This window comes from Salvia hispanica, chromosome 4 (genome assembly GCF_029641045.1).
Source record: "Salvia hispanica isolate PSC_SH4W2 chromosome 4, Shi_PSC_v1, whole genome shotgun sequence".
NCBI classification, from domain to species: domain Eukaryota; kingdom Viridiplantae; phylum Streptophyta; class Magnoliopsida; order Lamiales; family Lamiaceae; genus Salvia; species Salvia hispanica.
This window is the reverse complement of record NC_142695.1, coordinates 53,671,220-53,689,487: the sequence shown is the minus strand read 5'-3', so window position 1 is coordinate 53,689,487 and position 18,268 is coordinate 53,671,220. Positions and strand designations below refer to the sequence as shown.

Here is an 18,268-nt window from a genome sequence, read left to right as displayed (position 1 = left end):
TATGTATCATGAAAACTATTAGTCTGTATTTAGAAATATTACTATAATTTGCAATTTTTGAATGTCGAAATTGCAGTTTTGGTGTTGCTAACCCCAATCGGCTTCCGTGTAACGGTGAGTTGCAAATCGCAATCGTGAACCAAAGTTGAGAATCCCAAATAGCAAAAGCCTAAAATGAAGATGTTGACGATGAAAATTAAGGGGGGAAATTTTAAAATTGGAAAAACGATATCGTTTCAAGTATATGTAGACAATAACAATTTGAATAATCAACTTTTTATCTGCGTAAGAAAGCCACCACCCATTTCACCGAAAATTTAGTTTCCGGGACAAATTATGAGAGTAACCAGAAATCAACCACAATTTACCTCTATTATTTACTACGTGACAATTCTATTCAAAACCTCTATATTCTATTTTAGTAAGCTCCATATTAAAAATAATTATAAATTTACTATTTCACACTAACTCAGAATCACCAAATTAAGAGTACTTTATCATAACCAAACTTCAAATTTATAAATATTTATTACTTATTATTAGTAGTAGTATTAGTTTTTAAAAGGGCTTGTAGTAAGTAAAATTTGGGCTATAGAAGAGCATCGCGGTATGAAAACCCCAAAACTCTAACCTCTTTATAGTAGTAGTAACATTTGAAATTCGTCAAAACTACAATGAAATTTATCTATACATTACACATAATTGTTAACAAAATATAATTTTAAAGCAGAAGATCGATCCATTTGGAAATGACAAAAATATAAAACACAGAAGCTGAGCAAATATTATTGACTTTCTGTGATGATAAGGAGAAACCAATACAACTCTTCATCTTAATCCCACCACCATATAAAAAAAGAGGGATACAAAAATAACTATAATAACTGCCCTTCAATCTTCATATCTCATCAACTTGACTTATATATATATTTCCTCAATAAAATTAGTATGATCTGGAAGGTCTTGCAAATCTGCGAACCAAGACACTTTCGAAATCTTGCAAATCAGCACTCGTCGTGGTTTCCTACGACTTCATCGGCCGCCTGTAAGAAGCACGATGCACGAGTTCCTGCAAGAATGCAAATGCTGAATGAGACAAAAGCAATGGAACAGCCAAAGCCAAATTTTAGAAGGTTTCACACCTCTGAGAAGCGGATGTGATCATGACGGGAGTTGGAAGTCTTTACAATGGTCTCCCATTTGGAGTTAGTGGCTGAGGCCTTCTTCCCCTGCTGTTTGTTGGGGTGGAGAGGGCTGCCTCGACGCGAGTTAGCAAATGGATTTCCTAGTGTGATGGAAGGCAGAGTGCGCCAAAGCCAAGATTCCGATGGAGATTTTGGGAGTGGTGGAGGTAAAGGAGATCTCGGAGGAGGATCTGTCTCTCTTCTTCCATTATCGTCTTCTTCATTCGTCATGAATTCTGCTTCACAAGGAGCTTCATTTCTCGATTCTGGCTTAGGTGAAGGTATGAATCTAGGACTTATTCCGTTGGCTTTGTAGGCATCAAGAACTTGAGCTCTTTTTGGAGATGGATTCGTGCTGGGAAGTTCTTTCTTCTTCACGTAATCTACGTACACTGTTTTCTCCACAGGATAGTCTGCAGGGGCTGCGTTTATCTGATTCCTCGACACATCTTGCAGGGCCCTGAACATCTTGCGCGATGAAGCAAGCTTAGCATTGAAAATCTCGGCTTCTTTAGGGACACCAAGGAACCCTGCTCCTTCGCGAAATGGAGACTTTGGGGTTTCGTTGCGATACGGAGAGATGTTGCCACTTCGTTGGCGCCCCAATGGAGACACTCCTGCTGATCTGTGTGTGTCATTGGAGCTGAGATACTGGTTGCTAAACTTGTCGATTCTTGGAAGATCCCGTGACAGCAATCCGGAATGAAATTTCGTCTTTTGTACCGCCTGGGAAGCATTCTGCAATTCAAGAGATCATCAACAATCAACAAAATGTGAATAGTTTCATCTGATAAGTGTGAAAATTAGTTGAAAAATGAAATAGGATTGTTTTAAGAGATTGATCTCACCTTGTCAAGTGGTCCACTGTGTGCATTTCTAGTGAATCTTTTCACTTCACGCGTTGAAGGGGAGGAAGGCCGGCTCTTTGGTTTCGACTTCAAAGCTGGGAGAGGATTCAGAAGGCACAGCGAATTCTTGACACAAAATCGAGGGATGATCCCCCAAGCTTTCCCAGACTTTTTACTCGGAGGAGCAACTGACTCCTGATCCTCGTCTTCACTCTCCATGCTATTGATATACTTGGTGTAATACGGTAATGCATCCGAACTATATTGCTTGAGTGACGGCTTCATCTCCCTAGAAACTGCTTTCTTCACCGGCTTCTCCTCAAGTGGAGACGGCTTCTTCACAGCGTATTCAGGCGTTTCCACCACAACGGCCTTGGCTGCTGGCAGGAATCTATCCATCATGAAATCTCGAGTTTGTTTGTCCACGGAAAAGGTTCCAGACGGCTTCACACCAGAACTCATGTAACCACTGATCCCACTCACACTGTAATTGAAGGACCATGACTCTGTCAGTGAGAGCGTGTCGAGTGCATCTGAATACGCCTCATCTCCACTCTCTGAATCCGAATCGTCTTTACAGTTCAAACTATCATTCAATCTCTCCAAAAGACTAGCATGATCAGTGACGGAAAATGCTTCAGTGTGGGACCTGTAAACATTCTGATCGTTCGTTCTTTCACCAGAACAGTATCTCGAATGACCAGATAACCGGCCAGGAGGAAGCTTTGGGATTTCGCCTGTGCTGCGCCTCGTGGCATCTGATATCCTTGCTGGAGGAAGACGCGGTGTGGTTGACTCCTCAGGGGTATGTGAGTGGCTCTCGGCTTCACCTTTAGGCCTTCCCGGGATATGTTCCCAGTGAAATGGAACAGAAGCTGGTTTTGTCATCGTCACCTCCTCACATTCCCATTTGGGTTTCGTAGGTTGAAGAGATTGCTGCCGGGAGGGCGGTGGCCTCTCCACCACCTTACGTTTTGCTAGCTCGGAAGATTTCGAAGGTGATGAATATCTCCTTGCAGACATAAGTGGTGCATTGAAATCAAGTTGCCTCTTTTCCATTTTGTGATTATGCTTTGTTTGTCAATCTAACATATAACAAGGCCTAAATTAACAAAGTTCATCAGTGATATATACAATAAATTTTCAACAACTCAAAAGTGTGGCAATTTCTTTTGAAATTTAATCAGCAATAGTGTTGGTGATGAATCATTGATGAGCACACCAAACCTATGAATTTTTACGGCATAGAGAACTGACCAATGCAAAGGCATTTACTTCACCCACTTTCACTCATCAACCAAGTTAAATTTCAAATTTAAATAGTCCATGAATGCCTCAACAAACCTCATCAATGTTCAGTTACCAGTCATATTTTCTTTCCCTTTCACAAATACAAACAGCTCATTTCCAGAATTTCCCAGTAATTAGTGAGATTGCATCCAAAGATTAAGACAATCTGAGCCAAAAGGGAGAAAATCTGACTGCTTATATCATTTTCATTTCCCTTTCCTTTTCACCTTTAAAGTCCATTTCCTGAATTTCCAGCAATTATATGCATCTACAGCTGGAATTTTGTCCTTTCATCAAATTTTATCACTAACCATTTATTAACAAAAACACAAACTGAGCAGAATCAAAACAAAAATGTACATTCTCACAAAAACCAAAAGCAAATCAAGAAATGCTAGTAGTTTCAAGAACTTCTCCACACCCCTAAAGAAATCAAAGAAATCATTAAAATCATCAGCCAAGAATGGAAATTTACTAAAACCCACAAGACAACACTCCAAGAACTTCACATTAGACCAAGAAAAAACAAGAAAACTTTTCCATATCAATCCATGAAAATACAAAATAAAAATGGTTCCGGCATTTCATCGAGTACCTGGGGAAGAAAGAAGAATCCCGCTGATTTCTTGGATTTGGAGTTCCTTCCCGCGAATGGTGGCAAAGGAAAAGGAGAAAAAGGAAGAGAGAGACAGAGAGAGAGAGTGTGAGTGTTTGCTTTTTAAGGTTAATGAGTATTTAGCAGACAAGAGTAGCGCTGATTACTGATTGACTGAAATGTATGTGGATTGTATGACGTGGTGGGGCTGATTATCTCTCTCAAAAAAGAAGAGGGCCAATCGCAATTCTTGATTTTCTCCAGTATTATCACTGGAGATTTGTCGTCGACGTATGTCACGGACATACCGTTGGATGACAGCGACAGTTATGAAAAAAACCTAACCGCATTTATTTCGCGCGCCCGTTTTTATTTTTGTTTCGGTCTTCGCCGGTTTTTATATTTTCACACCACACAAAAAGCAATCGGATTTATTTATTTATAGAAAAAATATCGATTTACATAAATTATATCTCTTGTCTTAGAACTGGATCCGATTAGTTTTTGGAATCGGTTCTATTTTTAGTGATATAATCAAGACTAATTGATTCTTAAGACATAATTTTGGATTTTTTGATTAGGAAAAAAATCATTTGATTTCGTTTATGAATAATTAATTATCATAAATTAGATATTATATAGTTTAATATAGTAGGAGTCGTACTTTATACTTTTCAATAATTTTTAATTATTTATTTCTTAATTTCTATATTTTCTTTGCCTTTTTTGTTATCTCTTAGTATTTTAGAATTGGATCCTGACTCGGTTCTATAATCAAGACTAATTTATGCTTAAGACATAATTTTCGATTTTTGAACACTATTATTAGAAAAAAAATCATTTGACTTCGATTATCAATATTTAATACTAACATAAAATTAGATCTTATATAATTTATTACAGTACTATATACTTTTTCAAAAAAAATTAATTAGTAGTACTATTTATTTTTTTAATTTCTACTTTTTGTTTGCCTTTTGTGTTATTCTCTAATAATAACTTGTTTCTTTTTTTCGTTAAATTTTATAGAACGAATCATCACGAGGTATAAATCTTCAATTCAATAACGCAATGGAATCGTTTATCTGAAAAAAAAATTAAAGTGTTTTTCTTTTGAAATTGGACTTACATAATAAAATAATGTAACATTAATTATGATTATGCATTTTCTTTATACGTTAATATTTTTATTGTTGTGTTATTTTTCTTTAGCTTTTTTCCTTTTCATTAAATATCCAAAAACAAATTGCGATTTGAATATTTATTTTTATGTTAATTGAATTTTGGAGATATATAAGTGTGTTGTTCTGAAGTAAATATTAAACACTAATTCTTTCTTAATCAACATGAGGCTGGTTATATAATAAACTGAAAATTCAATTAAAATGAAAAAATCTCATTATTTTTGGAAATTATGAAAATGGCAAAATGCTTATTTTAATATTTGCCGTGAAGGTTAGGAAGAATAGCTTTAATTTTTGCGGCCACCTGCTGCAACTATATTTCTACTCATTTTTGCCTAAAACATGTTTACTTCCAATAAATATATAGGTCGTAGGGTAGAATTTACTAATCTAATCAAATAAGTAGATTTATGGAGGAAAGGTATAAAACGATAAGGAGATGGGATTACGATTTGCAGCCTGCCTCGAAATCAATATAGTTAATTTATGAAAATATTTTAATATAATTTTAAATGTATAATTATACTTATATTTCACAATAGTAAAGTAAAATGGAATACACAAATAGGGCTAATATATAGTCAAAAAATGCATCACCTATAAGTCATTTTACATCTTTACTACAAATTTTAGTGAAAAAATACATTAACACATACTCCCTCCGTCCTCCAAATTTTGACACAGTTTACTATTACAGTCCGTTCCCCAAATTTTGACATACTTCATTTTCTACCATAAAGTGGACCTCATATTCCACTAATTCATTCATACTCACATTTTATTATAAAACTAATACTTTAAAAGTAGGACCCACATCCCACCAACTTTTTTAACTCACTCTCCATTACATTTCTTAAAACCCGTGCCGGGTCAAATCATGTCAAAATTTAGGGGACGAAGTGAGTAACTTTTAACACATAATTTATCTCTCACAAAACTCAATTTCGCTGAATTTGAATCCTATGTTGACAACTGAAGTGTCCATGTCATCTAGCTAGCCTTTACGAATGATATCGTTTTAACTTTTATGACTTAAAAACACGTCTTTGATCTTCCCTTTTTTCTTTGTCATCCATGTAGTCTTTACTTTTTACGAAAATCTAGTTTTTTTTTATAAATATATTCAAAGTTCATGGTAAATATCTTACTTATTACTAGTAAATTGTAGTAGTATATAATATTTTTTTACTATATAATTCTATACAAATAATGATGACTAGTCATTAATTCTGATGTTATCAATTACTTTAAGGTCCACTAATATTTTGTGACTATGCCTTGAACCAAAATAAATGCCCCTGATGATTTGCCGTCCGTTTATGGCGTCAATTACGTGATTTACGTCCAATTTCTTCAATCTGAACTAGGATATCATTTGACATTGATCTCTAATTATAGTCAAGTCAAGCAGTATTTTTATTTTTCATTTTCCATATTAAAGATGCAATTTTTTTCTCTTATATTGCTGACTTACTATAATATCTTTTCTCAATCTTAAAAATAACTTATACATTGTCTGCCATTAATTGTTGACTAAATCAATTCAATCAATGTATTAATTTTCTTGTTGAGAAAATATGGTAGGGTACACACTTTCGGCTCGATGCATGTTATGGTATGGGAATAGATTTTTCCATTATGTTTTAGAAGAAAAAGACAATCGTCTGATATTAAAATATTTTGTTTTGATTCAAATATATACCTATGAAACAAATATGTCACATGGCACTTCATCAATCCCAGGATTTTGCTAATCACTGATGTTGCTTTTCTTGAAATATTAAATTAGAGTAAAAAATTGGATTTGAATGGTATTGAATAGTCACCTAAATTAGTTTATAGTCGGAAATACCTAAGTTCTGGAGTTTTGTGAAATATTAAATTACAAGTGTATCATACAGACTCATATCATCCCCATTAATTCTTTTCCCACGACAATTTCTTTATGTAATTGGTCACCATGCCAAATAAAATATGACTTGAATAATATTCATTTAATTAAATCATAAAATTTGGTAAATTTTTGGTCAATCCCAATTTTTGAAAATAAAATAATTAAGTTATAAAATGTAATTTTATTTTCTCAATTATTTTCATCCGCTTGCAAAATTATATTTTTATAATATTCAAAATAACATTACTCCATTTGATTAAAATAAGTACCATTAAGGTAATTATGGTTAGAATTATATTGTTTCCATTGGACAATTGCCTTCTTTTTTGGTATGGAAATTTGGGGAAAAATATACTCCACCTTGTATTTCTCTAATTATATGAGAAATTTACATTTTAATCGGCCCATAAAAGTTAAGAACACACCAATTGGGCTCATTTATGGGCCTCAATAATAAACCGAAATCAATAGTTGCGTCATTAATTATAAATGTACTCTGGTATTTTAAAATTTTCTATAACATAATCCATTTACTTCTATCGAAACTTCAAATTCTCATATGTTAATGTTGTTTGATAGTAACTACTATCTCAAGACCAGGGTCGATTTCTTATTCATTTACTTGCTGATTTGGACTAAAGAAACATAGTGGAATATATTATTGAGTAGTAAAATATTATATTTATTTATTTTAATTCCAATACTGGGCCTTGCTCTTGAATGATCATCATAATTTCATTACTATAGGTATGGTTGTTGAGAAACAAGCCATGCCCTACAATTAAGGAGCCCCCTATTCCAGAGAAAAAATAGGTCGGCGAATTATATAGTATAACAATATATTTGCATTTTTAATGATCAAAATTAATTAATTTGATCCTTAATTTCGTAAATTACCTTGGTCTAAAAAAAGATCATCAATGGTCCATTTAATAAGTATAGTGAGGCTTGTGACCTTGTTGGAAATAGGGATATTGACTACAGAGTGAGCATGCATGATCTTATTGAAAATTTCGAGATATTTGTCTTGGACTATACAGGCTAAATCTATGTTTCATTTTCATAGATAAAGTCAAAAAAGTGCCAATAGTTATTATCTCAAATAACTTTTCACTTTCAATAATTATGGAAATATTCCTCTATTTCAAAGTGTTTAGTATTTTATTAGCTCTAATTATGGAAGTCAAAAAAGTCTTTCACTCTAATTTAGTGCATGCATAAATTTCTTATCTAACTAGAGCTCACCTTTCGAAGTTGGTTTGAAACTTTGAACTTTGAACTCTCATTTACAATTAAATAATTAAATGAAATTGTGATACAAATTTTAATAAAGGTTGAAAAAAATGATTATTGTAAAGTATATTATGAATAAAGAAATTAAGTACTACTACAACATAATTAGTTAATCAAAATCAATTTAAAATAACAAAAAAAATAAAAAATTAACAACGCTAGGAGTCGTTGCCGTTTATTGATATAAATATACATAAATTGAGTAGCGACAAAATAATGAAACTCGATTGATTTTCACTTTTAATAATGACGCGAACGTAGAAGTAGAGTTTAAAGCCTCTTCTTCCCAGATTCAGATTGCCATGTTTCCGGTTATCATTCTCAGATTTATGGCTGCAGATCTTCTGGTAACTCTCCGTCGTCATTGTTTATCTTCAAATTCTCGTTAAATTCTTCCGTTTTCAACTTTTATTGACGTGGATTCGTTAATAGACTGCTGCTTGATTGGTTATTTGTTCCTTTGTACATAATGAAGGGATGAGGAAGTTTTGTTTCAATTATTAATTAGAAATGAATCGGACAGAGGAGTAAAACAAGTGTTTAAGCTGGATTCTTCAATTTTCTGTAGTTTAAGCTGAATTTTGTGGTGGTTACTGCTATCGTCTTCTTTACTTTTAGTCAGGGGTGTGCATTGGTTTTGTTTCTGTTGATTATTGACTCTGTCACGAGAATGAGGTTTTTCCCTCCTATATTGACTTAATTGATCAATAATCAGGTGAATCTGATCCTTGATTATTGTTTCTTATATTTTTCTTGTTGTCTTGTGTGTGTGTGTGCGCATTCATGCTTGTGTATTGGAGTCGTGGAGAGACGGCTGCTGTTTGATGGCTTTGTTGGAGAAGTAGATTGTCATTTTAGCTAAGTAGAGTGCACATTTGATTTATCACAGGGGTTTCTGGTTTAGGAAGAGTGTGTTATGTTATTAGTTCACAGTGCATCCTGTTGGCTACTAATGTAGGATAAGTTGGAGCAAGTTTCTGTTCTCTTGTATAGTGAATTTTACAAAATCTGTACAAGCAAAGCCTAGTTTTACTAATTAATCGAGTGCTGAAAACTAGCAATAAAGTGCAAGCAGTGTACTACAAAAACAAAGATAGAAAGCTTGTTGCCTAAGCTACGAAAGTTAGTTTACAGTGAGTCTTCCATGCTGGACGACGAATGTGCTTCTCCGTTATAATTCACTCTGATGCCACAGAAGATAAAGAAAGTGTCATGCATCAACTACAAAACTTGTCAGGATTTTTTTCATATTTATTGACATTTTTGTGGACAACATTTTCGCAATGTAGTTTTATTTCAAAACATTCTCGTGGAAAATGAATAGGTGATCCTGAAAATGTTTCTTTTATATATGGTGTTCATTTTGTTCCATTTTTTGGGAGGATATGGAAGTTTGTTTACTCGGTTACAAAATGCTAATTGGTGCATTCTGTTACAGAACACATTAATATAACCGCTGTGAAGACTTCTAAGCTTTCTCATATTTTCCCCTCCTTTTCAAGTTGCAGATTATTTGTTCTACAGTCAGATCATAAACAAACTGTTTATGAACATTTTCTGTAGCAGAGTTTGTGTTTGCTATGACTCTTATGCACGTTACATGTTACCAAACATGACATTGTATTTTGAGTTGAAGAATACATGGAGGAGACAACGGACGATACGAGGCTGGCGGAAGGACCAGTTCATAATGCCCAATGGTGGCAGTCAGGTCTTATTGATAAATTGCGGAAAATTTCCCTGGCTTCTCCAGATGAAACCTCAAGTTCCAAATCAAAAGGTCAGCTTGACTGTGGGAGTCCAGCATTTCATTTAGCATCACAGACTTTGTGGGACACTGGAAAACTAGCAGAACCAATCCCAGATGGTTTCTACTTTGTCTATCCAGTAAGTGATTATTAATTTTATGGTGTGCTGTAGATACTTGGTATGCTGATTGCTGAGTTATGTAATATTCTACTTTATTTGGTGAAGTTCAAAGTATAAGAAAGCAGATAGATAAGGTAATGTTTATACTCCTATGGTTGATTAGTATCACAGATATTTAGATCTTGACTCAAATTCATTTGTAACCACACCTAAGATTATTTCTCATATACGTACTAAATTTGCAATCTAATTCTCTTTTCCGTTCTGTTATTTTTTTAAATATTAATGCAATGTTGTTACCAGTAATTAGGAAGACGACTTCTTGCATAGACTCCAGGGATTCTCTTGAATATCCTGGTTACCAATGCTGCTGCATCCCTAACAAATTGTTTTCTGACTCTGAATTTTTAGTATCAGATCATCACACACGAGCCAAAAATTTATATCCAGCTTCCATGTTGGTGATTTATGCAAATTCTCCCAGAAATATTTCTTGTCTCTTTGTATGACTGAAAGCAGCAACTCAGCAAATGTATATTGCTATTGATATTTGAGGAGTATAATATCTATCTTTAAAATCTGCATAACAGTGAAGGATTATCCCCATTTAACTCCTGCAACTTTCAGTCATAAGCATTTAGTTATCTCTAGAAATAATAGCATTGCTGTAGAGAAATATTGTAGTGAAGGCTCTAGGTTCTAACAATTTCTCACAGCCATAGCATTATATAGAGTATTATTGCTACTCCACTTACCAACTCAAGGAATTTTGTGTTAGCCAACTTAGCTCACATTTTGGAACTTCTATATTGTACTCTACTATTCTTCTTTTTCATTTTATGACATGAAGGGCCTTTTGTTTTTATTAATAAAGAAAAAACTTCTATTTCATACTGTCTGAAACTATGCTAACGGCGTGATTTACTTACTCTTTCAATCAGACATATACCTTAATAAAATGGTAAGGTGTATCACAAATCAACTTTCTTGGTGGTGAATTCGGTTACTTATGACTCCTCCTATTTTGTAGGAAAGAAGATTCACTGAGCTTTTTTATTCCATTCCCTCTATAGATGAGCTCCAGGCCTTGGATGCTGATGGCCTCAGGCCCAATGTTATTCTTGTTGATGCACGTAAAGATAAGAAACTTTCTATGTTAAAGCAGCTAGCCATCAAATTGGTGAGGGGACTCAATCCAAATCCTGCCGCCACAATCAAGAAGCTAGCTGGATTGGTGTGCAATTCTTTGAGTTCATTTGTACTGTATTTTTTTCATTTGAGCTGGCTTCATAGAATTATGTTTTTTTAATTTGTCATTAACACCTCTAAAGGTCTGCGATTTCTTCAAAAGACCCAAATTGGAACCCGGTCATGTGAGAGGCGCACTTGAAGAAGTCTCTCATGCATTAGACAATCAAGGTATCCATATGCTCGGCCATGTAAAGTATGGTTCTTGCCATTCCAAAGCTATCTTGTTCAAAGTTCTTGCTGACACTGTTGGCCTTGAATGTATGCTTATGATGGTAAGGTGCCATCCTCTTTTGAGACACACAACAAGCGTTATATTTGCCATAGCCGAAATTGTTCTACATAACGCACTCCTGAATTTGTCTGTGTCTTCTTCCAGGGTTTACATAGAGAAGGTGTAATACAGCGATCAGATGCGTATAGGGACATGTCTGCCATAGTTGTTTTAAATTCTGTTGAGTTTTTGGTCGATCTTGCACGTAACCCTGGGAAGTTGGTGCCGTGCTCAGCAAAGGCAGTCCTTCTCTCTCATCTCTCTGCTGGTGAAAGTGATTCTGCCGAGTATGATTCATATGATTCACCTATTGAACCAAATAGCCCAGTGCGCGGATTTTCAGATCAAACAGAAGTGGAAGGGTAAGAATGCATATCCTGGATCCAGTTTGTGTTGTTGTCACCTGGCAGTTTATAAATTCTGTTTCTACTGAGCCTTAATATTTTAGAATTACGCGCTGCTACTGCTGTAATACAGTGCTTTCAGCTTATATATGTGGTACCGCCCCTTTGTTGGAATATGTTTAGCAATCCAAATCTCAGATCTGATAATCTAATCCTTTTTATTTGCATCTCCTCACAGATAAAACTTTTCCATGTGTCATTGTCCAACTAAATTGTATTCATATGTTCTTGTGATTTGTTTGGTTGAGGTTGCTAAATACCTGTTCTTATCCAGATTATCTCACAGTGATCCAAATGTAGCAAATTCATTTTGGCAGAGTCGAAAGAAAGCCATAGCGGAACAAAGGACCACAAGTTCAAGGTCTTGTAACTTTTCTAAACTGAAAATACACCTTTTTATCAATTTTCTAAATATAGGAGGTGTCAAATATTGAGTGAAGTGCTATACCTAAGTGCAATCTTCAGTTTCTTATTGGGGGTGTGTATCTTGTGTCAGGAGTTGTGTCCCTCTGGCACCGCTTACTTAATGTTTTTTCTTCTACTTCTGGCATGCTTTAGAGGATATGAACTTAATGATATTGATAAAAGTGAAGTTAGTCAAAACCCTATGAGCAGTTAGAGTTGACAAAACATTAACCTATATCTTTAACACTTCTGAACGGCCACATGTTATCTACTTTATTCACAACAGTGTTAAATTGCAAATAAACTTCAGTCAGATACTTTTTCAAGACTATTTTTCATATTAGAAAGCATCTCTAGTTCAATTTTGTTGTCTAAATACTTAGATGTTAGCATGCATGAAATCAAATAGAGAACTTTGACTTCTTGAAAGTTTGTTTGGGATTAGTGTAATGCTAGACGTCAAGTTAATTTTCTTTTGTAAATTCTCTAGATCAACTTGTTTATGTCATATTCCTCTGCATCTCTTGACCATTATGTTAGTATCACATTTTTTTAAACTCATCCAAGGGGCTGATGTTTCAAATAATGAGGAATATATTCATTTCCACTCATCTTATTTTGTATCCTAAAAAATCCCTATGATGTGCCACCTCATCTTTCTATTTGCATAAGCTAGATTGGCAATAAATTTCATTCAGGCAATAATTTTCCTTTCTTCGTTGAAAATTATTATGCATCTCTGTATATTCAAGAAAGTTCTTTCGTTAATTTTTTTGAATTTAGTTCATCTGTTGATGTAACTTATAGTGACTATTTCTTCATGTATGAAATTCTGCAATGTTTCAGTCCCGAGCATCCTCTCTTCCGTGGACATGGGCGATCTTTGCGTGGAGATCGCAGACATTCATTCCGAGTGTATGACAATGATATCAATGCATCAAGGTCTGTGGTCTTCAGCATTTTTAATATAATAGTCAGTTTACAATTATCTGAAGTGTACCAAAATACACTCATGTCCTAAACTTTACTTTGACATTATAATCACATATTCATTTGTAGCTCAGTGCAGACTGTGCAGTTAAAGACTCCATCATTTCTCAGATTGCTTTTTAACATGCATTTCTACCAATCCCCCTTCTTATGTTTTCTTTAGAGCTACGTGTTGCAATGCCTTTTCTCATGTAGTTTACGATCAAATTCAAGGTCTGTTGGTGCATCTCCAATAGAATCTCGCAGAAGAAGACGGCGATGTATTAGCATGGTTCCTGAGATTGGTGATGATATAGTGAGGTGGTTCTCTCTTTCTGCTTGTTTCATCCTAGATGTGCTTACATTGAATTGTTGATTTTGTTGTTGTATCTTAAAATCTTTTGTATAGGGATAGAAATTGTATGACAATTGTGCTATGTGAAGGGGTCAAACCTTCTTTTCATTGAGGATGGAATGACTGTGATAACTGACCAGCACCAATATGAAATGATGGGTTAAATTACTCTTACATTTCATTTGGCGTCCGGAAAAAACTTTTCCATGTGTTTTATGAAGGTTGATATTATCATATTAATATGATTGGGTGGAAAATAATCCATTGCATGAATCGTGGCAAAATTAAGATCATTGCAGAAGTGATGTGAACTTTCTGGGGTGCCTGGCTGAGAGTATGTTTATGAAAAATGTAAATTGAAAATTTATGCCTGGTTTTATGCATTTATTAGTATTTCTACTTGTGTGTTCTTCTTGAAAGAAGCGCTAATTGTTTTAATCATTCAAGTGAACTCTATATATAGCAAGGCTGTTTGCTTTCTATTTTAGAAACCTCTTCAGCTCAGGTTGAAAAAATATTTCTTTACTTGCATTTTGTAGTTTAACTGTTGTTTTGTTAAAAATGCAATTCTGCACATGCTCACCAAAGTTTGAATTCAGGGCTGTTCGAGAAATGAGTGAAACTCTCAAGAGAAATCGTCATCCAGAGGAACAAGTATCTTCTTCTTATAGCTGTTCCGCGAGTGAACAAGAAGACTGCTCAGAACCTCGAGGAAGTGTAGGCACCTTCTATTCTGTTATTCCTTACAATGAGTGTACTTCACACAGTAATTAGTCGGTGATAAAAGAGTTAGAAACATATTTATCTGCAGTGACTAAGTTTTCTTTAATTTTAGTTTGAAAATTATTGTCTTGTAGTCAGTGCTGAACTTGAGTCGACAGTGGAATATATATCTTATGGGTGGCAATCTTTTCCCCTTTCCGGAAAACCTTTCCCGTTCAACTAAATTCAGCACGGGTGATGTTTTTAAGTATTTTAAGGATCTAGTGAAATATAGGCTACCCAGATTTCAAAATTTTGTTTTATTGCAAAAATATTAAAAACTATGATCTTACAAAATGATGGTAGAATACTTACTCCTCGTGCTTTCCATTTTCATGCCTTAGTTTCTTACCTATGGTCAGTTTTGCCTTTAATAGACTTGTCGCTTTATGCATGAATATGTATACATGCCTGCTATTCATCTTCAATCTCTATGGATTTTTTGTATTATGGTCATCATTCCTTTCCAGGTGTCAAGGTTCAATCCGGACGCACATGATGGGTTATATGGTCAAAAGCCTTTGGCATGTAAACTTCCCCTGAATCTGAAACAATTACACTCTCACAAGGCAGTCTCTATGCCTTCTTCTCCTCAGAGGTTTTCCAGGAAAGCTTCTCTTATGAGTGACACACCAGAAAATTTTGCGAATCCTGATATGATGTCAACATTCAGTAAAGTGCTTGAATCGTCAAAGTTCCTGAACCAGCCACTGCTACCCTTTGAAGAATGGAATATTGATTTTTCTGAGATAACTATCGGAGCTCGTGTAGGAATTGGTAAGTATGTTCTTGTATAGTATGATCACTTGCAATTCAAGACTATTTTATCTTCTTCCTTGTGTATTAGGATTCTTTGGTGAAGTTTTTCGTGGCACGTGGAATGGGTTAGAGGTTGCTATTAAAGTATTTCTTGAGCAAGATCCGACTGCTGAGAATATTGAAGACTTCTGCAATGAGATATCTATCTTGAGGTAAATATTTGCTGTACCTCTGATGTTAGAGTGTGTAATGAAAATGATTTTAATTTGATGGGAATATGGCTTATTCAGTTTCCTAATGATTCCTTTTCTATCCTGCAGCCGGATTCGCCACCCAAATGGTAATCTCCCTGCTTAAATCACAGTTTCTTCCTCTGCTGTCAAATGTTTGTTAGAAAAAGCATATTACCTTCTTAATGCAGTTATATTATTCCTTGGTGCGTGCACAACACCTCCGCGCCTGTCCCTAGTTACTGAATTTATGGAAATGAGTTCACTGTATTACTTAATCCATGCAAGTGCGCTGAAAAAGAAGCTGAGCTGGCAAAGGAGACTCAAAATGCTTGTTGATATATGCAGGTGTCTTGCTGAATATAGCATCTTTGTTTCATTTTCTTACCTCGTGCTTACAACATTTGGCTTATTGGAATATAGCATCTTCATCAGAGCAAAAATAAGACCACAAAGGCTTGATTCTGTGCACATTCTGTTCGGGCTTTTCCATTATGTTGTATGTTTTGTCGATTCTAATGTTAGGTGGTATCTATAATGTCAAATAAGATACGAATTGGATGATGAGTTTTATTTATCTGGTATCATTTGGTTCACGAGCAATGACAAATACTTAAGTTTTTCAGTTTATCATATGTTTCACTTGGTTGATTCTTCTTCCTTTTGCCACTAATTTTGGTCCATTCTTTCCTGGGCTGTGCAGGGGATTATCAAGCATCCATCGAATGAACGTGGTACACCGTGATCTGAAAAGTGCGAACTGCCTCGTGAACAAGCATTGGGTGGTGAAGATATGCGATTTTGGACTTTCGCGGAAACTGATCACCACGCCGATGAAAGACTCTTCCTCAGCTGGAACGCCAGAATGGATGGCACCAGAACTTATTCGCAACGAGCCCTTCACAGAGAAATGCGACATCTTCAGCCTGGGCGTCATAATGTGGGAGCTCTGCACACTCAAAAGACCATGGGAAGGCATACCATCTGTACAGGTAAAAATCTCACCATACAGCAACTATCACACAAACAAAACTCCATTCATTTATAGCAAGCCAAAGAGGGTCACACATAATGCACATTTGTTGTTGTTCTGACGAGCAGGTAGTTTATGCCGTCGGCAACGACAGGCAGACGCTTGAAATCCCAGAAGGCCCTCTGGGCAAGCTCATAGCAGGTATATTACTTAAAGCTGTGTTCCTTTGAGAGAGAGTTGCAAATTTTATTATCTTCTACATCTTCTTCAGATTGCTGGGCTGAACCAGATGAACGACCAAACTGTCACGAGATCCTCTCGCGCCTACAAGAATGCGAGCTCTTATTGTGCTAATATATACAACCCTCTATTCATTTATTTCGATTGATACATTACTGCGCCTTTCCTGTGCAACAATTGCACATACAAGGTATGGATGGGCATTGCTGATAGTGAGAATTACAAATATGGGCCGATAATTGGAAAATGTGGGGTAAATTAGCATTCTTTTGTAGTGCTAATCGTCACTGGAATGTCAATTTTCTTGACAGAATGTAGACTATGATCTGATACAATTGTATGGAATGAAACTAAGCAAAATGTTTGCATAACAACACTTTTTGAGAAACTTGCTGAACTTACAGTTGCTTCTTTTTATATAAGAGTGAACTACATAAAAGGTCCCTGACTTTTCGACTTGTTGCACCGTTGACCCCTAACAAAAAAAAATCCCACTTCAGGGGTCTAACAAAAACTAAATTCACAAACCTTGCATATTTTGCCATTTTTCGGACGAAATTGCCCAAATGGCTGGAAGGGCACTTTCGTCCGATTATCCATGAAACCTGCCACTCTGCACCCCTACGAAGTGACTACTAGGTGGCGTGTGTAAGAGATGACTCAGGCGACGCGACTGAATTCAAATTCGAAGTGATTTTGTGATGTATAAAATTATCTCTCTCCATCCCCTTTCTTCTTCCTTCCTTCTTCGTCCTTCTTCGTCTACCTTTTTTTTTTTCCTCCGTCGTCGTGTTGTGAACCCCACGAATCGCCATCCCATACTCGAGTTAGTGTGGTTCTGTTTAATTTTTTTAGAGTGAACTGCTTCCAAATCGATTAGCATGGCAAATTAGGGGTTTAGGGTTTTCAGATTTCTGGGTTATCTACATTGCAAATTTTAGGGGATTTAATTTGACAGTCCAATACTTCCCGATTAGGCAAATCGATAGGCAAAAAGTGAACCGTGATTGTTTTTTTTAGCATATGATTCATTTTAATTTTGCAATTGTGGTAATAATTTTGGCAAGTTGGGCGACTGGATTTAAGCTTATTATTTGGGGATTTCATGTGTTGTTGTTTTTTTGCTTTTGAATTAAGTTTACAGCTGGTTTGAATTATGTTATGTTGAATTGAATTCAGGCCCAATTGCAATGTCCTCTTCTTCTTCTCAATCTTACGGGTCAAGCTTCAATTGGAATTGGCCTCGTCCTGAAATTGTGAACTGTAATCACGATCTTGAGGCGGAGCTTGTGATATCTAGGACGGCTGCTAACCCGGGTAGACGTTACTATCGCTGCCGTATATGGAAGGTTAACATCTTGTATTGTATTCAATATTTCAAAGGAATTTTGTTGGCAGAAAGTTTAATCACAAAGTTTTCTGTTGTGCAGGAAGATGACTGCAAGTTTTTTCGATGGGTTGATGCGGGTTTGTCCCCAAGCCAAGACAGTTA

General features: G+C 35.4%; 2 protein-coding genes across 6 annotated transcripts; one reads left to right on the top strand and one right to left on the bottom strand.

Moving 5' to 3' along the window:
* Positions 1-761: 761 nt before the first annotated feature.
* LOC125193935 (uncharacterized) lies at positions 762-4,100 on the bottom strand. Of its 2 annotated transcripts, none has more exons than XM_048091889.2 (4): positions 3,918-4,100; positions 2,033-3,117; positions 1,143-1,922; positions 762-1,069 (listed from the first exon to the last, which is right to left on the bottom strand). In XM_048091889.2, the coding sequence occupies exons 2-4, from the start codon at positions 3,089-3,091 to the stop codon at positions 1,025-1,027; spliced, it is 1,884 nt and encodes a 627-aa protein (XP_047947846.1). In that variant the 5' UTR covers positions 3,092-3,117; positions 3,918-4,100; the 3' UTR covers positions 762-1,024. The 2 variants fall into 2 exon arrangements, with proteins under 2 accessions (XP_047947846.1, XP_047947845.1); XM_048091888.2 differs by having other exon boundaries at positions 2,033-3,134; positions 3,918-4,099.
* Positions 4,101-8,520: 4,420 nt separating this feature from the next.
* LOC125193932 (putative serine/threonine-protein kinase SIS8) lies at positions 8,521-17,173 on the top strand. Of its 4 annotated transcripts, none has more exons than XM_048091882.2 (16): positions 8,521-8,635; positions 9,797-10,175; positions 11,188-11,391; positions 11,489-11,680; positions 11,785-12,041; positions 12,358-12,444; positions 13,335-13,430; positions 13,692-13,778; positions 14,412-14,529; positions 15,045-15,351; positions 15,422-15,545; positions 15,654-15,673; positions 15,755-15,911; positions 16,267-16,555; positions 16,665-16,737; positions 16,808-17,173. In XM_048091882.2, the coding sequence occupies exons 2-16, from the start codon at positions 9,930-9,932 to the stop codon at positions 16,888-16,890; spliced, it is 2,340 nt and encodes a 779-aa protein (XP_047947839.2). In that variant the 5' UTR covers positions 8,521-8,635; positions 9,797-9,929; the 3' UTR covers positions 16,891-17,173. The 4 variants fall into 4 exon arrangements, with proteins under 4 accessions (XP_047947839.2, XP_088913804.1, XP_088913805.1 ...); XM_089057678.1 differs by having other exon boundaries at positions 11,188-11,415; XM_089057679.1 differs by having other exon boundaries at positions 8,523-8,635; positions 9,791-10,175; positions 11,188-11,415.
* The last annotated feature ends 1,095 nt before the right edge of the window (positions 17,174-18,268 follow it).